We start from the raw sequence: 24,566 nt of genomic DNA on the forward strand, positions 1-24,566 counted from the left end.
GTGCAGGGGGCAGCTCTTGCTGTAGGCTGCACAGCAGCAATCCATCTCTAGCTGAAACAAAGGGATGCAAGTGACAAGTGATCAGGACCTGGCCTGGGTCACTGATCAGCAAAGTTCTCACTGTTTCTTTTGCCATGACTTCTGTCCATTTGGTCAGGTGTCTCCATGGCAGCCTTGCAGGAGGGGATGTTCTGAACTGGTGGATGGCAGCCAAAGTGGCTGCTATTGGCTGAGGGGCACTTGGCACAGTACACCTATCCTTAGAGCTGCCTGTGTGGAATCTCGGGAGAGAAGGAGAGGCTGGCTCCTCCCCACATCCCACCTCTTCATTTAGGCTGTGCTGGAAAAAAATTACCCCCCCTATAAACAGCCTCAGAGATTCCAGAGGAAGGGAGCCACTTGAGACTGGGCAGCAAGAACACCCAGGATGAGGATAGCCATCCTCCTGAGCCTTCTGTTCAATGCTGCAGCTGCTTCTCACCAACTGTGAGTGATGCTGAGTCCTGTTTCAGTCTCTTTCATGAAGGCATGAGCCTAGCTAGATGGACCAGATCCTATGCCATCAGCTCTCATGCTTCCTGCTCGATCAGGTCACCCCAAGGAGTAGCTGAGTCATGTACCTTGCCTCCCATGCCTTAGTCTGACTGCTGCAGATCAGTGCAGGACAGCTCTTTGGGGGACTTCCAGGTCGGACCTTAGGCCCAGAGATGTTTGCTCTGCAGTTGCAATGCCAGATGAAAACTTTGGTTTCTAGACTGCGAGGTTATGAACCCAATTCTTGTGAAGACTGCATGGGATGTTTTTGGAGATTTCAGGAGATTACTGGAATAAGGAGTTTGAAATAGATTATAGGGCTATACTTAAGGTAATCAAGCAGCAATATTTCTTAAGTTTCAGTGCAACAACCACTTTGCTGGGCTCAGTGTTGCTTTTGAATGTTGGTGGAAGCCATGGCACATTGCTGAGGGATTCTGCAGTAGTGGGCCACAGCAGGGCAGCTTTTTACACTTCTTGAGACCTCAAACTGGTACCACCTCTGCTGTCTTCCCCCTCCACAGACACTACCTGGTGGTGATCCCTGCAGCTCTCCAGTACCCATCCACCCAGGTTGCCTGCCTCCATATCACCTGTCATGATGCAAAAATTCAAGTGAATCTGGCCTTGGAGTACTCTGCAGGACAGGAGCTCTTAATGCAAGAAACCATCCAGAAGAAGAAGACTTTCCTGTGCACTAAGTTCTGGGTGAGCCACCCTAGGCAAATGACTCTCCTTTCAGGAAAATGCTTGTGTTACTCCCTAACTAAGGGTGACATGGGTAGGGTCTACTTTGTCTGGGTGTGAGCCTTTCAGGAAGGGGAATGGGTGGTGTCTAGGGCAGCACAGCCCAACACAGTCTGTTGGTTAGCACTGAATTTCCTTTCTGAATCTAATTTTTAAATGGAATTAACATCCATTAAAGTCTGCCAGAGTTCTGGATACCTGTGTCCTTCTCCTTTACAGACCAGATGAAGCAGCTTTAGCTCTTTCTGAAGGACTTGTGCAGGTTCACAGCTAAAGCTTGGAGAAATGATGTCTTGCAGGGCATACTGTAGTACCTCAAGTTCTGTAGTACCTCAAGTCAGGCAGCAACTCAGCTCTTGCGAGCTGCTGAAGACTAGTTGGATGGAAATGAATATGCTTGCTGTTTCTAAACAGCATCCTAGAGGCTATTTACTGTTGGTGAGAACTTAGCAAAGATCTGGAATAAGGAAGGCATGTCTAAGCAATATCCTTTCTGTTATACTGCATATTCTGTGCTGAGGCTGCTGGGTTCTTTGGTGTCCCGAGTCTTTCTGGTTGTGTTTTCTACTTTGGATTTCTTGCTTGTAAGTGCTGGGTAGTTCTGAAAGCTGAGCATTTGAGGCTGTGCAACTGCTTGATCTCTCTCTTTTGATTCTCTGCTACCATCTCCCATTTTCTTGTCATCTGCCCATCTTCCTGAGCAAGTCTGAAGACTCAAAAGTGTCAGGTGCTTGATTGTCACCAGTGGGAAAAAGGAGAGATGCCACGATATGCAGAGGCTCCTACTGTTTATGTAGGACTGTGTGAGATCTGGATGTGATCTGGTTTCAGAGGTTGTTGGTGACTGTTCCCTCCTGGCACAGTGGGAGGGAACTGATTAGTTGTTCTACTTTACTCCCAGAATATTACCTGGGGCCTGTGTGCTCTCCTCTCTCTGTCTGTACAGGTTGCCCCTCCAGCTGATGGCACAGAGGAGGTTGCCACTGTAAAACTGACCATCACAGGAGATGGGGTCAATATTGAGGAGCAGAAAAAGGTCCTGATCTGTCAGGGCAGGAATGGCACCATCATCCAAACAGACAAGCCCATCTATGAACCAGGGCAGACAGGTGAGATGCAAATGGGAGCAGCTGAACGTCCTAGGCTTTTTGCTGGTTGCACCATATGGAAAGACTGTGATGCCCTGAAATGCATGAACAGCCCTAGCAGAAGTCTTTGAGACCATGTTGCTTGCTGAGTTTTCAGTGTTTGTATTGTCTGGCTTGTGATGACTGTGGAGTTGCAGGAGGCAGTAGATAATGAAAACCATGTCCATGGTACCTTACATGTGGGAATGTTAGTGTCAGACGTTACCACAAGTGTGTCTAGAATAGAGATAGGAGCTGGGGAAACAATGGAACAGGGGTCTGTAGGGAAAAACTGAGATCTGATAATATATTCCCTGATTTCCTTGCTTTCAGTGAGATTTCGCATTGTGACTCTGGATGAGGAATTCCTTGCACTCAACAATTCGGTAAGCAAGTCCTGGAGGCTGTGGAAGAGGCTGCCCTGTACCATGCATGGATCCCACCTCCTTTCCACCCTGCTCATCTGCCAAAGCTCCAACTTCTCCACACTCATCCCTGGCAGGCTTTATGGGTGTGCAGAGGGGAGTAGTAACTGCCAGGAAGATGGCAGAGGTGTGCACGTCTCTTGCTCATCTTGGTAGAATAGTCAGGCAAGTCCATGTGTGGGACATATTGATTCCTGATGTGATGGTGTCACGGGGGGAGTGAATAGATTTTCACTATTCAGGTGAAAATCAGTTTTTTTAAAATTCAGGTAAATCAGGCTTTCCTTCTTGTGGGGAAGGGTGCTTTTAATCTGCACCTACAAGCTGGAATGTGGGAAATACTGTTTAGACATTAGGACAAACTTTTTGATTGCAACAATGTGGAGATGTGTCCAGAAAATGTATTTTCATCATTGGAGATGCTCAGAACCCAGCTGGAGAAGGCTATGAGCAATCTTATCAGGAAGACATGTTTCAGCAGGATGTTGGATTAGGTGGCCTCCAGAGGTTCTTTTCAAATTAGGTGATCCTATTCCTCTGTAACCCTCTTAAGACTGCACTTGAACCACAGCGAGATTTCTTGGGGTGACTTCTGAGTTTTTCTGTCAGGAAGTCATTAGCAAATGCTGTGTAACCTCCATATTGGTTTTTCCTTTTCCTTTCTTCAGACCTTACTGCAATGAATTCACCTGGTTCTCCTTTTTGGAGGCATTTGTTTCACTTTGTATTGTTGTCAGTGCTCTTCAGTTTCCAAATCACCAGCTGCACATCCTTCAGAGAGGGTTTTGAGTCTGAAGTACTTTGTGTGTGGTGCTGGCATATGTTTCTCTCTTCTAATGTTTTTGCATTTTTTTCCTCCACAGATTTCCCTGTTTCTCCTGGTGAGTGATGCTGAAGTCTCTTGTTAGAGTAATGGTGATGGCAGTCATTTCACTTTGCTGTTCATATTCAGTTTCTGGTAGATTTTAGATTTTACAGACCTCTGAGTGGAATAGTAGATCTTCTTTTTTTGTTGCTGGATGTTAAATTCTTAAACTAACATACTATTTCAGCTTCTTTTTAATGCACTTCTTTGAAGTTATGCTCCCAGTAGAAATCTATTGTTCTACACTTGCAAGAGAATAAATAGAAAACTTAGATGTTTATGAAAGAAAGTTAGGACTATGAAGAATCTTTGCTTAAGATCAGAATTTAAATAAGTGTAGGAGGCTCAGATGCTGGGAGCAGAATCTGAGCATTATCATGTCTTCAAGATTTCCTGATCAGTCTATACCAAACCTCATTTCCTTATCTATAGAACCTGGTAGTCTACAACACTGAAATCCGGAGGCTCAGGGATGTGGATCAGTGAGATGCTGGAACAGCTCTTCTTTTCTTGTGAGTGCAGGACCCTAAGAACAACCAGATAGAGCAGTGGCAGGACGTGGTCCCTCAGGATGGCATTGCAGACCTGTCTTTCCAGCTGAGTGACGAGCCCCTGCTGGGAACGTACGTCATCAATGTCACCAGCACCAGAGCCTACGGCAGCTTCTCCGTCACAGAGCATGGTATGAGCACTGCTGAGAGCACCTTGCACTCCTGGTCCAGGAAGCAGGGTGTTTATTCCTCCAAAACCATCCTAGGAACAAATGGGAAATGTAGTAGCATCTGTCACAGAAAGAGTCAGAGCTGAGGCTCAGGAGAGGAGATCACTTCGGGACCTTGGCTTAGTGTGTGGGAGGAGTGTTGTGCATGGCCCTAGAACTTTGACACAGCTAAAAAAAATGTTTTAACATTTAAAGCAATTTGGGATGGACTTTTCCAGAGAATATGAAGTCCAGTGCCCTCTGACTTCACTTTAATTCCTTAATCAACTGTATTGGGAGGCCAGCCTTCTCTCAGGTTGTCAGAAGTGGAGGGAAATGGGCATGTTTGGTTTTAGTTTGGGAAGGAGCAAATCATCCAGGGCCTACACACAAATCTGTTAAAAATACCTGGAAAATCTTTCCTTTCCCCTTCTCAGCACCTTCCTTCTCCATTTCCTGTCCCTTATTCCACCATGATTTGCCTTTATGTTCATTCTTTGTGAAGGCTGTCCCTGACCTGTGTTTCCTACAGTTCTCTGTTTTTCCCTTCCAGTGCTGCCAGAATTTGAAGTGATCCTTGAGGCACCAAATCAGATTTATGCACTAGATACAACCTTCCTGCTCCGGGTATGTGGCAGGTGAGGATTCTGGCTGGAGGGATGACCTTGTGTTAATTTCTAGCCTGATGTGCACGAGCTGGATGGCTAACCATGAGGAGCCAAGGGCAAGTTTACTACACTTCAGTACCAGGAATCTTCCATGGCAGCTGTTTGCACCCTGAGGCAACACAAAACATTCCTGTAACTATCATTCTGATACTCTAATGCCCCTTTTCTAAAAACACTCCACAAATCTCCACACACAGGACCTGGGGGCACAGCCTACCCTTTGACAAGCAGCTGTTTGTGGGACAGGTCATGGCAGATATGTGGCATTCATCTCCTTGAAGAACAAACTAATGGGAAATGATGGGAAGCTTTTCCAGATTATGCTCAAGTGGAAACTAGAGGGAGGCAAAAGGGAATTGGCCCAGGTGTGATCCAAGGACAATGCTACAGTGAGCCCCATGTAAAGGTGAATTTTTAAATAGAAGACACTTTCCTAATTGCCCATGTTTCTGCTCGTAAGATGAGGAATGCCTTCAGCACATCCTGGGCTTATTGCAGGTGGTGCTGATATATACTTCAGTCAGCACCTACAGCACTCTAGTTACCCAAAATAAGTCAGTTTGGGGCTAATTATATCATAATGCCCTTGATCTCCCATCACTGCACATATACCCCTACTCTGCACAATATATCCCTTGTGCTGTACTGTGAATATCCAGCAGTTTGTGGTCTCTGGGGCCACATGCCAAGCAAGCCATGTGTTCTCCCAATGTGTGTGACTGTCTCTTCCTTTCCCTGCTCCCCCAAACAGATACCCTCGTGGGAAAAGTGTCCAGGGGATGGTTCATGTGAGACTTTGTCAGAAGATAGCCCCATTCCTGCCCAGTGCTTCCAAACCCGATCTCTGTCACAAATTCAGCAACCAGGTGAGAATGCTTAGGAAGAGCTGAGCATTTGTGCTCAGCCTCAGAGTAAGACAAGGCTGCTGCTTTAGCTGAAGTAATGGCAATGTTAACCCATTGTTTTGGCAGCTTGGCCACTGCTCCTGGAGCTGCCTCTCATCAGCTGTGCCTGATGACTGTGACTAGCCCTCATCCATGTCCCCGCTCCACATCCTGGGCTGCAATGCCAAAAGGAAAAGCACCCTGAGAGCAGGAGTTTTGTGATGTTGATCCTCTGCCACATCCATAACTTCTAACCCAAGAGCCCTGCTCAGACCTTGTTTCTTCTCTCTGCACTTTCAGACAGATGAGGCAGGTTGCTTCCTCACAAACGTGAGCCTGTCCTCCTTCAGCCGAGACTTTCGGTACTATCGGGACAGCATAGTTGTAGAGGCCTCGCTGGTGGAGGATGCCACAGGTAACTCTGGAATTTCTGGTGCCTGGGAAGAGGCAGGTGAAGTTGTGCTGATCTGACCAAAAGTACAGGAGACTTTCAGGCTAGTGAGGGATCTGAGCCTTCTGAGCCCATTGGGACCTGCTATCTAACCTCACATATAGAGACAGCAGCTCTTGATGGCATGCCACACTTACTCTGAGTGGGGTGTGGCTCTCTAAAAACTAGAAGTTAAGTGGGAGGAAGATCAGATACCCAGAATCTGGGGCAGATCAGCACTGGGATGTGAAACGTGTGTGCAGCTGAACATGTCCATCTGTATTACCAGTGGGTCACTCTGCAGGGAAATTGCTGAGGAGTGCTTGGCTTTCTTGCTCCCTCTCTCATGTTTCTGTCTTGCTGCTTTCATTCAGAGATACAGGTCAATGCTTCCCACAAATTACTTATCTCCAGGATTGGCGGGATGGCCTTGTTTAATGATGTGAATTCTTACTACCATCCTGGACAGATGTACAGAGGAAAGGTAATTCCCAGTTTCAGTTCTTTGAAAGGGAGAGCGTGAGCAATATTTCACAGCAACCTTTACTTATTCTCTTTTATGACCCCATCTCTAGTCAGGGGCTTGGGAGGGCATAAATGACTCCCAGAGACAAAACTCTTGAATTGTCCAACGTCAGAATAACACCCAAGACTGCCATTTACCAAATACCCCATGAGGGGGAGCAGCTATGGGCTTTAATATGTGGGGTGCAAACCCAAACATATGGAATTTCAACAGCCAGGAAGTCTTCTGCTGTGAAGGAGTGGAGAGCAGTGGATGTTGACCAGATGACCCACTGTGATCCCTTCTAACCTTACCCATTCTGTGATTCTGTGAATGAACATGGTAGTGCAAGTGATAATATGACAGGAGCAGTGGTAGTGTTGATAAAATTATTAATGACTGAAGGAGTGATCTTGCTGTCTTTGGAGACACTGCTTCTGACTTGGGGAAGCGACAGATTCTGTCTGCTAATCAGATTTTCTGCACTTCTCTTGCTCCCCATGATGTTCTCAGATTAAAGTAATTGATTACCAAGGCAAGGCACTGAAGAACAAAGAAGTTCTCCTCGTAGTAAACTATGCTGAGCAGCAATTTAGGCAGAAGTACATCACTGGGGAGTCTGGAACAGCTTCATTTAGCCTGGACACCTCTGCCTGGAACAGCACCTTGGCCTCCCTGGAGGTAAGTGAGGAAAGGTGTGTCTTGTGGCAGGGGTGTGCGTGCATGTCAGAGCTATTTACTGCCCCACAGACATCTTCCTTGTTCCTTCCTTCCTGAGAGTGACTCAAACCTGAAGCACCTCAGCATGTTCTAGATCTTGGCTGAGATCTTGGCTCTCCCTCTGAGAGCTTACTCCAGGTCCCGGTTGCTTTCCTCATGAGCTCTCCACAGTGAGACCTGTCCTTTGGCACTGGTCAGATTGTCTTACCAAGGTGATTTGCAGCTGACTTGCTTAACTAGAGAAATTAACTGATTTGGGTTTTTTTTGTCTCACCAGGCAAGTGTCCTGCATCAAGATTCAGACAAAGAGCCTGGGACAGCTGACTTGAATTTTCAGAGAGCTTCTTACTTCATAAATCCGTTCTATAGCACCAGCAGGAGCTTCCTCTCTATCATCCGTGTGCCAGAGAAGATGCCCTGTGGTAAAACGCAGTCTGTCCAGGTGGATTTCAGAATTTATGAGGAAGACCTGGAACACGGGCCCAAGCGCGTCATTTTCTCCTACTTTGTGAGTTTCTGGGAAAGTGCTAGTGGGTGACAGCTGAAGGACCAAGATCAGCATCTCTTAGAGGTTCAAGCCTGATATTTGATAGTCTTGGCTCAGGGAGTTCCTCCAGTCATCATGGAAGTGGATCCTGGGTTTGATTCTGGTACTGCAGTAATGGCAACAAAGGCAGAACTTTTCTTTTAGGCTCTGCACAGGTGCAGGGCAGGTATTGGCCTTACTTGTCCTCCCCCACATCACTTCATCCCTGAGGTCTCCTTATTAGCTGAGAGCAAATAAAGCTAATATTCCTCCCCCAACCCCCATTTAATCTCCCAATTTAATTTCAGGGTTACTTTGATCTTCTTAGTGATCTCAAAGGCTATATGACTATGTGACCATCCCTTTCTGTGTTCTTCTCCAGGTCACAGGGAAAAGAGGGATAGTCCACGCAGGTCAGCAGACTGTTTGGGTTGGGCTGCCAAGAAGTAAGTGCACTCCCCAGTGTCATGTCTAGCTAGCACTCAGTGGTCTGTGGCATCCACTCTTATTTGGAAAGTGGCATAAGCCTCCCTGCAATGCAGGGGTAGCTCACCACTTGTGAGTTGCATCAGAGCACTGTGCCTTTCCAGATTTCATGCTCCTTTTGCCCTCCTGCTTTGTACCAAGAGAATAATACTCAGCATTTCCCAGCCCATAGGCACATCCTCTGTTGTCTTCAAGTCTCCTTTTGCTGCTGCTCCTGCAAGAAGCATGAAATGATAGCCTTACCCTCCATAGCAACTGTGCCTACAAATAATCTGGGTCATTGGGATGCCACATCTTATAATTTTGACACCTGATGACCCACTGTTGCCTATTTCTCCAGCTCTTGTTTTTTTAAAACCTGAATTATAAGTATTTTGGGACAAGGTTACCTCTTTATTGGTGATGGGATGGGAGATGTTGGGTGAGAGGAGGCTTTGAAAGATACCTGAAACTCTCACTCTTTGTGGAGCCAAGCTTGAACTCCAAAGTTTTGTGTCCCCAAGGCAATAAACAGGAAAGTCTTTTGCTGGTCTTGAATATCAGATCCAGAGATGTGCTGATTGATTTAGTAGTCTCCAGAAATCTCTTTGGTCTTGAAAGACTTCAGTAAAGGAGGAAAGAATTTAAACAGGCACATGCAGAATACCAAAGCTGATCAGACTCTATTTTCACTACCAAATCTACTTCCTCTTATTCCCTCTCTTCTCCATCTAGTGCTGGAAGGCTCCTTCTCCATCCCTCTTACATTCAGCTTGACCTATGCCCCAGCTCCAAGACTTGTTGTTTATGTCATCTTCCCTAATGGAAAAATCATTGCCGATTCTGCCATCTTCAGTGTCTCCACGTGTTTCAGAAACAAGGTAGGGTTTGTGTCTGAGGCTATGACTGAATGTGTGAGCGTGGAGGTGTCTGCTGCCATGAAAGGAGAGCTGTGTCGCTGTGTGTGGCTGATGCTGTGTGTGATGCTGTCACATGAGCTGCAGTTTGTGATTGGTGAGGTGTACTGTGATGTTTGGAGCAAGCGTGAGCTCAGCTTTGTGGGGGCTGCTGCAATGTTTGGGAAATGCAGAGAGTTGCTGTCTGTCTCCATAGGCAACTGCAGTCTGGTAGGGTCATAGATAATCCAGCCCAGCACAGGTCATTTGTGTGGTTCTCAGGAGAGCTCAGGGCTGCTCTGCTGCAGCAGCAGACAATTAGAATTGCTATTACGTGGTATTGGGATGACATCTGAAAGTGGATAATGGAAGAGGTGGATTTTACTGGCCATCCAGAAAGGGCTGAGTGCATCTGGTCATTGTGACATCCTTGGGAATCTGCTTTATTTGCCGTGTCTTGCACTCCAAAGGTGAATTTCTGAGAGGGCATTACCCCTGCTCCACAGCTCCAGAGCTGTTTGTCTGCCATAGACAGATTGAAGCAAGAACAGGAAGAGTTTCAGGAAACTGAGACCAATCCCACAAAGAGCCTGGAGAAAAGGACTAGGCTTATTTTTGATCTGGGAGCCCAGAAGAAGGGGCTTCATAAGACAGCTGTGAGGTGTGTGACCATGGCTGGCTGGTGTGCTAGATAAAGAAGAGAGAACTGTGCTCTGATACGGGGATGTCTCCATGTGCACACTGATGGCTCCCCCTCTGCCATCTTTCCTGTTAGAACCTCCACGTGGTGTTTTTTAAATACCTTCTGGGGGTCCTTGGGAGGTTCCTTGGGTTTCTATCCAAGGCAGGTCTTTGGAAACTCTCTTCATGTAGGTCCCTCCCCTGCTTGGGGAGTGGTGGGGTGGCCACCCGTAGAAATATGACTCAGGCATTGCCTGCATTCTTCCCATCCAGGTGGAGCTGGGCTTCTCAACGCCAGAGACTCTTCCTGGCTCACAGGTTGGCCTCCGCCTGCAGGCAGCTCCTGGCTCCACATGTGCTGTGTGGGCTGTGGATCCAAGAGCCTTTTGGAGGAAGCCAGGAAAGGAACTGAGCAGCCGCTCGGTGAGCAAGCCTTTCCCTTCCCTGCTGACACGAGGTGGGAGGGAGAATCTGTGCAGAACTTAACTCCAGAAGCTGGAAGCATGGCCTGGAGGGATCAGTAGCACTCCCAGTGTGGATGGGTAGGGATTAGGAATTAAGGAAGACGTTGAGCATTGCTCAGTGGTAAAACAGCTTCTGTGCTGGTACTATCAGAGGAGAGCCCAGGAAGAGTGGCAGCGATCCTGGGTTTTCTGGCATGCCTTCACACACAGTAGCCAGAAGCAACTCAAACAGGCCTTGGATGCCTGAGAGGAAGGGAATGCCAGGTTTAATTTGCACTGATTTTTTTTTTCCTTTGCTTTCTCAGATCTATGGGCTGTTTCCATCTGTTTATAACTCCAGGTATCCTCGCCAAGTGTCTGAAGATGATAGTTCATGCGGGTTCCCAAATTCTGATGGGCCGGATGTGTTTACGGCATTTAGGGTAAAAATGGTTGATTTGGTGGGTTGAGAGAATTAATGAACTGAGGGGAATGTGGTCCCTGACTATACCAATATCCAAGGGATGCCATTGCAAACAGGACAGTGAACAGTTTAGGCCCTTGTAACCCTCTTGTTTTTTGAATAGGCGACTTGAAATGTATAAGGAAAAGTCACTGTGTGGTTTCCACACTTGGGTTGTATGACTCAGGATGCCAAGGATTATTCATTACTTTAATTGAGTTTCATACAATTTGTTTAATCTTCATAGCATGAGAAATTGCACCCTGCAGGCAGAGAAGGCATAGTACCCAAATGACCATGTGTTTGAAAAGGAATAAATTTGGCTGACTCAGGCCAGATGAGTTACCTTAGAAGACAATGTTTGCCCATTGCTGGGGATCTGAATTATTCCTTTTTAAAATGAAGCAAGAGAATACAGAGGACAGCCAAGTCCCCACTGCATGAGGGGACAGGAAGGCATAAGGGCAGAGAGGAGAGGACAATCTTCTGGTGATTATTTTTTTCCTCCAGGAAATGGGATTGAAAATTATGTCCAACACCAATATCAAGAAACCCAGAGTATGTCCAGCCACTCCATTGACAACTAAGCTGCGGGGAACAGGAATGTCTATTTCCAGACCCATGCTGACCTTTGCCCAGCCCCATAAATTGTATAACAGTAAGCATTTGTCAGCTGTTTCTTCTTACATGGGAGGCTTAATCTTCCATGTGAAAGCAGTCCTGGGTTTGAGCCAAGAGGCAGCACTTGCTCCAAGTGCAAGCGGAGGAGAAAGAGGGTTTCCTGTCCCTAAACCTGTTGTGCTAATGTGAGGGCTGTTAGTGGGATATCTGGATCCCAGGTTTTATATCTGGAGTGAGGGAAATGTTGCCTGTCCTATGGTGCCTCTACATGCAAGTAAAGTCCAAAGCACCTCTGACATTTGAAATGAGGCAAGGGATTTTAATTTTGGGACAGCACATTTTGTTCTGTTTTGTTCACAACTGACTGAATTTGCTGCAGCCTGAGCTGTGCTGGAGCTGTTCTGCTCTGAACTAGGACCTCAGGACTCCGTGGTGACTACAGGTCTTTGTTGTTTCCAATAGAGCATCTGACATCAACCTATCAGCCCACTATGTTTCCACCTTTTTCTTCATCTGAAGAGAAAGGACACAAGCATTTTCACCAAACCTGGCTGTGGGATTTATATTCTGTGGGGTGAGTAAACTGAGCAGTGGGGGTTTAGTCTGGGTCATTTTGTGTGGCTGGGAGTGGTAGCAGATGCAGCTGAGTTTAGATCACAGGCAGCTGTGCAAGACACTTAAGGACACACATCATGGGGCTCATACCTGTAGGCTGCTCATTGCTGGAGCTGATGTATGCATTAAATGCATTTTCCTCTACTAGAAGTGCTGGTCATCCATGAGAGGCAGCTGGCATAGGAAGATGGAAAAGCATGAGGTGCAGCAGAACAGCTTAGTTTACTGCCTACGCTCTGCTTTTGGCAGTCCCGTGGGCTTGCATTTCCCAAAATGCGCTCACAGACGCATCCTGGTATCCAGGGGAAGCTGATGTCCATAGAAGTCTTCACAGGGCTGAAAATTGTGTCCTGTGAGAAAGGCTCAGTGTGTACACAGGGTCTTCCAAGAGAGCTTTTAGAGATTTTTCATCTGAGACCTCAAGATTTTCTTGTGTGTTCACTGAAGGCTGAAATATGCTCAGGCCAGATCCTGAGCATATTTCCCATCAACATCTACCCTCTCCCACCTCCACTGTCCTTACAGATACATGCACCTCTTCACCCCTAGCAGCAGATATTTCCCCTGTGACTTGTTCACCAATCTGATCTGAGACACCAGAAGGTTTCTGTGTTGTGTGTGGTGCCTTCCTGTCCATGCATGGTGAAATAAGCCAAATAATACCAGTATCTTTAGCTGTGACTGCTTTTTGTGTCGGCTGTGGTGGCAGCTGCAGAACAGTCTGCTCCTCTCAAATGTTTTGAGGACAAGTCTCTACCCTGTCCTTATGTTGGGCTTTAAGCTGTCAGTGTCTCACAGGACAGAGAATGGCTGGATCAACCTCGTCTGCAAAGTTCTGCTGCTAGTCCTGTTGCTCTGCCAGTTTCTGGTTTCTGGTTCTCCATTTCTAGGCGAAGGAGAATAAGACTGCTGACATCTGTAAGCCATTTTTAGATGTGCAAAGGGCAAGTGCTGTCTGTGATTGAGGGCATCTTCCAGCCATGTAACCTGTTGACCCAAGTGTTCTGTTGATATAAGCACCTGAGGTGGGGCCCCCACTTCCACAAGGACTTACTTGTGACCCTGCAAGGGCTGCAAGTTCAGTAGGGGTTGGAGTGAGGTGAGGGGACGGGGTGCTCTGCAGGGAAGGACACAGAGCAGGTCACCTGGCGTGGCATATGGCACCAGTCAATTAACTGCTTCTGTCCACTTCTCCCCAGCCCCAGTGGGAACAAGAGTGTCACTGTCACTGTGCCTGATGCCATCACAGAATGGAAAGCAGGAATGTTCTGCACAGGACGTAATGGCTTTGGGTTTGCTCCAGCCTCCTGGCTGGTTGTTTCCAAGCCCTTTCTTGTGGAGCTGCCGCTGCCATCTTCTGTGGTCCAGGGTGAGACCTTCAACTTGAAGGCCACAGTCTTCAACAACCTGCAGCAATGCATGAGGGTAGGTGAGCCCTGATGGCCTCTGCAAGAAAAGCAGGACATGGCTGACTGACACCTGTGGCCTGTGATCATGGAATCATAGGGGAAGGGACCTTCAAGGTCATCCCGTTTCAAATCCCCTTTGAGAAGTCATGGCAATTCAGTGACGTTCCCTCTGACAGGAAAAGGGAACAAATTACCTCCATTTTAAAAAAGAGAAATAAGGAAGCACCCTTGACAGGTGTGAGAGCTGGGTCTGTGCAAACCTCATGAAGCTCAGCAAGGCCAAGTGCAAGGTCCTGCACCTCGCTTGGGGCAATCCCAAGCACAAACACAGACACACTTATTGCCCTTGATAACCCTGGCCAGGACTTTAACTTTCCCAGCCTGATCCCTGGCTAATCAAACAATCCGTGTGTATTCCTCTCAGGCTGTGCCCCTACTTCCACCCTCTGTAGACTTCCTTTTTGTGTTGTTGATGTTTATTTATTGCCACCTGCCATCCCTGCTGTCCCTTCAGATCCAAGTGACCCTGGAGGAGTTTGCACACTTCCAGCTGAAGCCATGCAAAGGCTGTGTCTACAGCAGCTGCTTATGTGCCAGGGAAGCCAAGACCTTTCAGTGGAGCATTACAGCTGAGCAACTGGGTGAGAAGCACAGGAAGGTGGAGTGGTGGAACTGGGAAGGGATGGGTCCAAGGTGGGGATGTTTTGTAAGAGCTGACATAGAGAGAGGAGCTTTTGCTCTGTTACCCAGAGTACTTATTTGCACTTATCCTATGGTAGTGGTTACTTACAAGCCTGTGCTAGGAGGCACAAAAATATATAGGGCTCTGATCAAAGTTTTTGTTGTCAGCAGGTGATGTCTACTGTATTAACGGGAAGCGTTTCCTCAGACGGTGTCTTATGCACCTAAATGTGTGTTGTTTTCAGGGCTCATGAACATCACCCTCAGCACTGAGGCTGTGGCCACCAAGGAGCTCTGTGGTGAGGAGATACCATTCGTCCCAAAACAAGGACAGAAAGACATAATCACCAAACTCATTCAAGTCCGGGTCAGTCAAGCTGTTCTGTTACCTAAGCCTCAAAGTAGGCTTTGTGCAATTCCCAGATTTTGTGCACGTTAAATTTGGGAGTTACTCCTTGCTTTTCAAAACATGTAGTTATCATTTCAGTGCCTGAGCTGGGCTCAGCCAGGGCTGATGGATGTAAAAGGTAAAGGGATGTCCTCCACTTCATACCATGGAAAACTTTAAACACTCTTTTATGTCCTTACCTCCTGAGTTCTCTGTTGAAACTTACAACACTATTTTCACAGATATTCAGAACTTAGGATAGTCTGAAAATGCATGCTAGTTTCTGATCTGAAGTGAAAATGATTAAAAGTAGTTTGCATTTTTATGTAATAATGATGATATTCCAGCTGACTGTCCACCCTGAACCAGGATTCTGACATACCTTCTTCTAATTCACTTGTAATCTCATTTGTCTCCTGGGTGCTCATTAAAATGCTACTTTTATGTGCTCCAACAGCCAGAGGGAGTGTTGGTAGAAAAGGCTCACAGCTCCATCCTGTGTCCCGAAAAAGGTAGATGGATTGTTTTCTTCTTTCACCCTGTTCATCCCTCTCTTCCTGCCTAACCACCTTCTGGGTACTTCCACTTGTTGAACTATTTTCTCTGTTCCCATGATGAAGCTACAGAAGTGTACTCTAATTGTGGTGCCAGCCAGGGCTTTCTCCTAGGCAGGGATGTGGGGAGGTTCGGTCTTTTACCATCAACATCCCTGGCACTCATGTGACAGCTTGAGGCCTTTTTCACCTGTGGAAATAAAACCACACCACTGAGCATGGTGAGGCTGGAGGACATGGCTTAGGATTGCTGTTCCTGTCTTGAATTTGATGGTGTATGATGGGGCCATCAGCTGATTTTGAGAGCATGAGGAGCATTGAGAAGACAAGCCTGCAACTGAAATCTTATATGAGATGGAGTAACTTCTGTAGAGAATAACAGGTGGCTTTGACCCCTAAGGGTTTCGAGGAAAAAATAATCTCAACCTCTTTATAAAGAGGGGTGTTAGGACAGCACAGTTACCATGAGGTGGATGAAGGAAGTTAAGGATGGAATGGGACATGGATTTTTGAAGTGATTTACAGTCTCTGTGACAGGAAAATGGGAAGCCATCACAGAACAGCCTTGAACAGCTTCTGGGGATTTTGAAGGCTTTTTTCATCAAATTATCTTTATTTCTGTTCTCCCCACACCTTACCTGTCTGGTGTCAGGGAATCCAGCAGAGGAGTCTGTGTCTCTGGTGTTGCCTCTAAATGTGGTTGAAGGTTCGGTCAGAGCCACCGTCTCAGTCACTGGTAAGGAGTTAAGCTGTAGCAGTACCCTTGCAAATCCCGTATCTCTGAGTTTAGCCCTAGGAAAGCCCAAACCCAAACTCCCCCACACCCATTCTGAGGTTTCCAAATCTCCACTGCCTTATTCTTTCCATGTGTGTGGCTTTGTTTCCTGATTGCTGACAACCTAAAACACGCAGCAAGGGAGACAGCGTTGTGCTAATGAGCTTCCCTGCCAGGATGGGAATGTGCACAGTTCATATGAGGGGCACAGTGGGACTGATAAGGTGGCTGGGCAGAGGTGTCCCCACACTGCTGTGCTGGGCATACCTTGCTTGGGGAACTGCTTGGAACAGTCACAGGTAGGAGGAGGAGGAGGAGGAGGAGGAGGAGGATCCTACTGCCCAGGAGGTGGTCAGGGTGCTTATGTTTTGTCTCAGGGGACCTCATGGGGATGGCACTGCAGAACCTGGACCACCTGGTGCAGCTGCCCCACGGCTGTGGGGAGCAGAACATGGTGCTGTTTGCCCCCATTGTCTATGTGCTGCAGTACCTGGAGAAGACGAGGCAGCTGAGCCCTGAGATCAAGGACAGGGCAACGGGATTCCTGCGCAATGGTGAGAACAACAGAGCCACCCTGCCCCTCTGCCTTCCCCCGTGTCCAACAGTCCCAGGCTCCTACACCCACCTGGAGCACTCAGCCAACCCATTCCTTCACAGCAGTGGTATTGCAAATACCACTGTGAGCACTCATGTCCTGTCCTGCTTCCCAGGGTACCAGATACAGCTGCAGTATCAGCACCCTGATGGCTCCTACAGTGAATTTGGTAGCAAGGATGAGTATGGTAATACTTGGTAAGTCCTGGGCTCTCTCCCTGCTGTCTACCTACTCTATGACAGCCAGGAGGTGGGCAGCTTTCTGCTTCCAGCATGAAACCCTTGCTGTCCTGTTGGATCTAAAGTATCCTAGAAGCTTTGTACACTAGGGCACCCCAATGGGTAGGCATCCTCAGTCCTGGGGATGAACTGACCTTGAACCAGCACATTAGAAATAGCACAATATGTAAAGAGAGGTCCACCAGTTTCAAACTAACACTTTTTTCCCATCAACTTCTGCTTAGATTCTTTATTTCTACTCATTCTTCCTACTCTTTCACGCACTCCGCCTCTCTCTGATTCTCCCTTCCTTCTTTCATGCCCTTTTTTCTGTTCTCCTCAATCAGGCTGACTGCATTTGTGGTTAAATGCTTTGTCCAAGCGAAGCCATACATTTACCTGGACAATCGGATTATCCAAGATGCTCTCACCTGGCTGGAATTCCACCAGCTCCCCAGTGGTTGCTTCAAAAATGTGGGACAACTTTTCCACACATTCATGAAGGTAGGAGCCAGTGCACCTTGAAGGACAACACCAAGCAGCTTTTGCCAAGTGTGCTGGTAATTGTTTAAATTCATTGCCTGTGTCGTAGTTCTTTCTTGAGATGGAGCAAGCCAGGGATAGGTGAGGCCTCTCCTGAAAAGCTTCAGTATTTGCCTGTTAATTTTCCCTGCTTTTTGGATGTCTATGCTTTTTCTAGGGAGGTGTAGATGGGGAAGTCCCCTTGGCTGCCTACATCACTGCTGCTTACTTGGAGGCAGGAGTAACAACAGAGGTAAATACTGGGATTCTTTGCCATGCTCTTGCCCTAAGATCTGAGTCTTAAAGAGCTTTGTGGTAACACTGGGGCACCTTGGAGGGACTTGTGGGCAAAGTAACAGAGTGGGTGAAGAAGATTCTACAGCTTCTCAGGAAAAACTATCCCTTTGAGAAGGACATCCCTGGCAGGGAGCAGGTGAGGTTAAACTACTGAGGACCTCTGGACTTCATGGCCTGACACCGTGTTGGCCATTTCCCGGGAATGAGCTGTTCATCCCCCACCTCCCCATCTCCTTGCTGGTCCTATGCAGCTGAAGGCTGATCGTGAGGTGGGTGGAGCTGCTCCCACAGTCAAGTAAATAGACATAATGAAACTCCGAATAGGGTTTAGCTTCACAAAAAAAGCAGAGGTCTGGGAGAGGAGTGCTGTAGGGCATCTGGATCTGCATGCTTAAGTAATTACAATAAGAGGGAGCTCTTACAAATGCTAAGGATTATAGCTAGTTACTAGGCTGTGGTACAGGCAAATAAAAAAACAATTAACTCCATGGAGAAACACAGTTGTAGACATTGAGAAGTGGAGTTCTCTGGAAATCAGAAAAGTAAGTGAAAAAAGCAATGCTTTCCAGTGGAACAGAAAGCAGTGGGCTTAGGCAAGAAAAGGAAGACAGAAAGTAACCTTCTTTCTGGCAATAGATTGCCTTCAGGTCACCCTTTTCCCACCATAAGTACTGTTATTCACTGTGGAGGTGAATTAAACACGATTGCCCTGCTCAGCAGGCTGTGTGTGTGCATTTGCAGTTGTGTGGTTTTGCTGCTGTTGTGTTTGGACTGGGAAAGTAAGACATGGTGGTGTTATTCCCGCAGGAAAGGTGTTCATTTCATTGAGAGAGCACTGCTGAAGCCCAAAACCAGCTCAGGGGGGAGGTCTGTCAAGGCCCTTCCACAAGGGCTGGAGACACTGCTGCCGGTGCTGCACTGGTACAGAGAGTGCAGGTCCGAGCACAGAGTCACCCGAGGGAATGAGCGGGGTGCTCTGTGTGCTGGCACATGCCAGTGCATGCTTCTGCTTGTGCCCAGGGTCTGCCTGGCTCCCAGGGGTTTGTGTGTGTGTGACCAGCACCGTGTGCCTCTCTCCTGCAGAGCAGAGTGGTGCGCAGGGCTCTGGGCTGCATCGCTCCTGCCCTCCCCAGGGCTGCCAGCACCTACACCCAGGCCCTGCTGGCTTACACCTTCGCCCTGGCTCAGGACTCACAGCGCACCCAAGAGATCCTCGATGTGCTTGACCAGAAGGCAGTCAGAGCAGGTACGGGGGCCTCAGTGACAGGGGAGCATCAGAGAAGGGACAGGTGACCTTTCGGAGCCCTTGGTAACATGCAGCCTGGCTGGACCAGCCACAGTGCTGCCAACACTGTGGTGTGGGTGCTGGTTTCCTTCAGATCTCTTGCCCTCTTCTGGTACCTGGAGTTTGGGGTTTGGGAGACTTGGAAATTCTTGTGCAGGACTGCAAAACGCCAGAGAGGAAAGCAAGCTGCCCCATGTCTTGTTAGTCCCTGACCCTCAGGGCTGGCCAGTGGACAGCTGGCTAGTATCAGGTAGTTAGTGGACCTGGCAAACAAGGCAATACAGAATTTGGACAACTGGGAGGTAATGCATATGCAGATTATTGGCATATTAGTTTTTGTATGTCACCTTGGTGTGGAATATGGAGTGTTAGGTATCTCAAAATGGATTGGTTTTCAGCTGCCCTGGTGATGTGATGACCCATCCAAAAGGTGTTTACCCAATGGTCTCTGCAGACACAAGCCACTGTGTCTAAGAGGCCAGACCACAGGAGCTCTTCCCTGACATCGCTCAAGATTCCCTCTACTACCTTCCTTTCCCAGATGGGCAGATCCACTGGAGTCAGACCTCATCCGAGCCCAGAACCAGTACCAGCCCTTGGTCACAGCCAGTGTCTGTGGATGTGGAGCTGACAGCCTACATCCTGCTGGCCCTGCTCTCCAAGCCAAATGTCACAGAGTCTGACCTCGCCACGGCCTCTGGCATCGTGGCCTGGCTCACCAGGCAGCAGAATGCCTATGGAGGCTTTGCCTCAACACAGGTAACTCATGGCCAGGGAAGGGGATGTTTCTTGAGAAAGAACCTCTGCAAGATTTGCACACAAGTGTAAATGCTTTGGGCAAAGCAGCCCTTGGATATGGAGGTCCTCAGGATGCTGACTTGAAATGTCTCAGGATCTCAGAGATGCAAATGTGTTTTCTTTTTCAGGACACAGTAGTGGCCTTGCAGGCATTGGCTAAGTATGCAGCACTGACACACAGCACACAGGGGGATGCAGAAGTGAGAGTGAAGTCCCACGGAGGCTTTGGGAAGAAGTTCCAGGTCTCCTACCAGAACCGGCTGCTGGTGCAGGAGGCGGCACTGACAGAGGTTCCGGGCGAGTTCTTGGTGCAGGCCCAGGGCAGCTGCTGTGTCTTTACTCGGGTAGGTTCCCACAGACACTGCTGTGATCACCCTCATCTCCTCATCTTGTCAAAACCAAAACTCTGTTTTACCTCTGTGGAAGGAGATGTGCATTGACTGTGCTTTAATGCCAGCCTGGTGTCAATGCAATAAACCTGTGTGTGGTAGGAAAGCCACGGAACCTGCCCAAATATGAGGACCAAGATGCTTCCATGGCTCTCAAGAGTAATGGAAGATGAAAATGCTTTATAGGGGTCCCACTGCTGTGTGCCTGACTTGCACAGTCTCAATTGAAAGTTTGAGAAGGAGCCCATGGAAGGTTTCCAATCTGAATGATCTTTATTTTGTGTACTGGGATAATGTGCTTACTGCATATCATGTATCCATTCACTGTCTGGGGTCCAATCTTCAGGAGTCAAGTAGCCAGTGAAAAAAAAAGGTGTCATAGATGACATCAAGCTACTTATCAATGTCTTTGTCTTTTTGCCTCTCCCTGCAGATGGTGCTGAGGTACAACACGCCCTCCCCACAAGACTCAACATCCTTTGCCTTGCAAGTGAAAACTGAGCCAGTCAATTGCACCAAGGACGATACACGCTCTGTAACTGTCCAAGTTCATGTCAGGTGACTAAAGATCTTATCCCACCTGAGAAGGAAAGCTGGGCATGGCTGGAGAGCTGAGGGGTGCTTCTTGGCTGCAGTAGAGGCACCAGGCAGTTTCAGGGCTAGATGGAGAGCCTTGGCTCTTGCTGGAGAGAGGAGTGCAGTAGTCAGCTCACACTGAGGATGCTCAGAGCAGTGCAGCCATCCTCTGCAGCCTGTGAGAGGGAGCAGTGACTGCCTTGGCCCCAGCCCTGGCTGGGCTGCCTGGCTCAGGGCACTGCACACACGGGCTGGTGGGAAAGGGAAAGGAAAGCTGGGAGAGACTCTCTTTTTGATGTTCTTGCCCAGAGGCTCTCGTTTTAATCTTCTTCCCTAGGTACAATGGGAAGAAATCCACTTCCAACATGGTGATTCTGGAGGTGTCCTTACCGACTGGATTTTCCCTGGCTCCAGGATCTGTAAGAAGTGTGGAATCAGGGTTGGGATGTGGTGTGAATGGAACCATCCCTGTCCAAGGGGAAGGGAAGGTTGCATAGGAAGGTGTTGCCCGTCTCTTCCTTGATCAATCTCACCATCTCTTCCTGTCTGCCACACAACAAACTAAAACACATACTGTTGGCTCTTTCTTTGAGTCTTGAGGATGGTGATACTTGTGCCCCAGCCAGCTTAGCATATTCCTCTCAGCTAAGTAGCCTAGGCTCTTGTCCTTGGGGTTTGCAGGAGCTGAGAGGCCCTGCAGGGAGATCAGCCTGAAGAGATAAGAGTCCAAAATACATTTGGAAGTGAGTGAATTAGAATCTGCCCACTCAAACTTAGATAAACCTTGTTGGGATGTCTCACACTTTCCTTTCAAAAGACAAAACTAAATTGCTTGCTCTCCTCTCCTGTCCTAGCTGCAGCATGGGCACTCTGTGAGAAGAACTGAGAAAACACAAGGAGGTGTTGCCATCTACTTGGACAAGGTGATGTTTGTGCTGCTAGAAGAGCTGCAGGAGTGGAGGGCGCTGCCAGAGTTGTTGGGAAAATCCAGGACTGGGGCTAGCAGATCAGGATGCTCAAGATTAATCTTGAAGTTCAGTGTTCAAGTCTACAGAGTTGTTATTGTCAGTTAGTAGGATCAAATTCAGGTGAGGAGTAAAAAGAACAGCTCATAACTGAACTGTAATTTATTTTTCTTCCCTAGCTGAGCCATATCTCTGACACATATGTCCTGCATCTGGAGCAGGAGATTGAGGTGACCAACCTGAAGCCAGGCCATGTCAGGGTTTATGACTACTACAGCCCAGGTCAGTGTGGAACCGTGGGGTGCCAGGGCTGCCTGGGTGTTTGCACTTGGCTCTGTGCAAGGATAACTTAGATCCCTCCTGTTCTGTTGCAGAGGAGCAGGCCCTGGCTGACTATAATGTCTTCTGCATCTGAGGTAGGTGCAAATCCCCTCCTCAGTCCCCTGTACAGACTTAGCAGCCTTGTTATCCTTCCTCTGCACCCCATCCACTCCTCTGTGTCCCACTGGAGCCCTGTGTATCTCTAATTTAGCATGTTCTCTTCATCTAGGACTGTATCTGAAACTCCCTAAGCAGAATTCATGGTACTAGTTTCAGCATATTATATTTGGGTATGGAGAGTTTCTCTTTCTGGGGAGGGCCTGAAGTAAAACAGAGATACTGGATCAAACAAAAAAAAACCCTTTCCTTTAGAGTCATGAGAAGAGCCTGTGCCCCCTAGCTATTAGCATCCCAAAGTTAATAATTTGGGTCATATTATTTGCTCTCTGGGTTACTCTCTCTTCTGCTCTCATTTCTTCAGGGACTTGGGCTGTTTCCTTACTGTCCACTGCTTCAGCTCACAGGGATCCCACTGGTGCAAGATGCCTTAGGACAGTGGGGCTGCTGCATTATTGCTCCTGGTATAATGAGACCTGTGTCACCTGGAAAGTCACATCTCAGGCTTGGGATTTTGATGCTGGAACACATCTCAGGTTGGATTTTGGACTAACTCCAGCCTAACCTATGCTGCTCATCCTGACAGCCATTACCTGGTGAATTTTTTTGGGTGTCTGATTAATTCTGATTGGTTTAATCCAGGGATTTTTCTTACTTGTAAAAAGAATTACAATAAAATACAAATCACAAATCTGGGTTCTGTGGTGTGTGTTTGGACTCTCTGACAGAGTTTTCCTGGGAAGAGTGAGGAGAAGCAAACTCTGTATCTGAGCATTCATTTCCTCCAGCACTGGGTTCTCCTCCAGCAGTGTTGTGCAGCCATCAGTATGGGGTGAGGACTCCTAGTCCTGCATGGAGGCTGATCCCACTGGGCATCGTCTACTGCACAGAGATGTAGCTGAGCTGTAGGGTCTTGGCTGCTGGTGCACTTTATGTGCATGTAAATCTACCCTGCTGTGTGTCTCACAGACTGACTCTGTCCTTGTGGCACAGAAAGCAGAAAGGGAGTGAATTTAGTTTCTGCACCTTTTTGGGGCTGGATCTTGTGCAGAACAAGTCAAACATGACTTGTCAGGAAGGAGTGTGCCCTGGGGTTGAGCCCCCTGCTAATGAGCGAGGAGAATGAGCAGGGTCTTTGCCACATTACAAGGAGCTGGACAGGCAACTCAAAGAGTGTGTGAAAATTCAACATCTATCACTGCTTTTTAAAATCAAACCTCACGATATAAGTGCTGGTGATCACAGATCTTTTAGGTTGACAGTGACATGTCTCTGTATAAACAGGTAGATCTCCACAGACCTTCCCTAGAGCTGGCTGTAAGAATGTGATGGCTAAGTGCAAAGGCAGGTTTAAGAGTGGAAGGGCTGGAAGACAGGTGAGGGTTGAGGGTCAGGATTTGGTTACAGCCCTGAAAGCTCTCCATACCCTGCAGGAAGGCTGGGATTTTTGGTGGTTTAATGGGAGGGATTTGGAAAGTATATTTAAATTTTAACTATGATGCTCCAGAGTAATCCTGAAGACTCAGCAAGTCCTGTCTGTGCGACAAAGACATGAACATTTCAAGTTTTTTTTTGTTTAAGAGTGAACACATTAAGGAGATATGCCAGCAAGGCAGGCTGCTGGCAGCCTGCTCTGTGTTTCATGTGCAGTTTAACAGGGCTAGAATGAAAGCATGAGCTCAGCACAGCAGCTGGATGGTAGCAATACCTTGTGCAGTGCCCAAAGTGGCTGAGCTGATGTTGCAGGTGTCACTTTCTCCTCTTGCACCTTTGTTTAAACAGGTACTTTTCCTCCTCTCTTTATTCCATTTCCTCAGCAGTCCATGAGCAATGCAGGTCTCAACTCTGCAGAACAGAATTTTTAATTACTTTCTTTAAAACTTTTTAAAAACACTTTGCAAATATTTCTGCTTTCTTTGCAAATGTCTTTTCTCTCCCTTGCCTTTACCACTGGCAAAGTCTGTCCTTGCTGATATCAAAAAGCAGAACTGGAACCAGTCAGGCCTGCAGCTGGTACTGGTACTTGGAAAGTGCATTGCCTAGAGCTGGAGTCTTGCAGAGAGGGAGGAGCTGCACCTATCACTGCCAATGCCACCATGCTCTTATATTCTGTTTTGCAGAGCTTAAAAAAGCACAGGCCTGAGAAAAATCCCCAGCACAGAGGTTTATTGGGAAAACAACTTCTGTGGTAGTTATACACACACAGGAATCCAACCTACCCCTTGCTGACACCATGAGGATGAGCTTATGCAGGAGCCCATTGCTGCAGAAGGAGGTCACACGCAGCCCCTTGCTACTCCTATCTATATGTGTGCACACACTATGTAAAAACTATTAAAACTACCCATAGTGTCACTTTTG

General features: G+C 47.7%; 1 protein-coding gene across 1 annotated transcript; it reads left to right on the forward strand.

Moving 5' to 3' along the window:
• Nucleotides 1–427: 427 nt before the first annotated feature.
• On the forward strand, nt 428–22,901 carry A2ML1 (alpha-2-macroglobulin like 1). The gene is made up of 36 exons (XM_088159201.1): nt 428–486; nt 1,059–1,242; nt 2,228–2,390; nt 2,742–2,794; nt 3,697–3,714; nt 4,221–4,380; nt 4,952–5,036; nt 5,818–5,932; nt 6,251–6,365; nt 6,755–6,864; nt 7,399–7,566; nt 7,883–8,113; nt 8,514–8,577; nt 9,332–9,477; nt 10,447–10,596; nt 10,943–11,059; nt 11,590–11,737; nt 12,163–12,274; nt 13,515–13,740; nt 14,239–14,365; nt 14,651–14,772; nt 15,251–15,305; nt 16,000–16,083; nt 16,500–16,676; nt 16,833–16,914; nt 17,283–17,439; nt 17,636–17,710; nt 18,838–19,000; nt 19,581–19,798; nt 19,966–20,181; nt 20,660–20,784; nt 21,140–21,221; nt 21,657–21,725; nt 21,947–22,049; nt 22,142–22,183; nt 22,570–22,901. Exons 1-35 carry the CDS (start codon nt 428–430, stop codon nt 22,180–22,182), a joined length of 4,320 nt encoding a protein of 1,439 aa, XP_088015327.1. The 3' UTR covers nt 22,183; nt 22,570–22,901.
• The last annotated feature ends 1,665 nt before the right edge of the window (nt 22,902–24,566 follow it).

Source organism: Sturnus vulgaris, chromosome 2 (assembly GCF_052056855.1).
Source record: "Sturnus vulgaris isolate bStuVul1 chromosome 2, bStuVul1.hap1, whole genome shotgun sequence".
Classification (NCBI taxonomy): Eukaryota; Metazoa; Chordata; class Aves; order Passeriformes; family Sturnidae; genus Sturnus; species Sturnus vulgaris.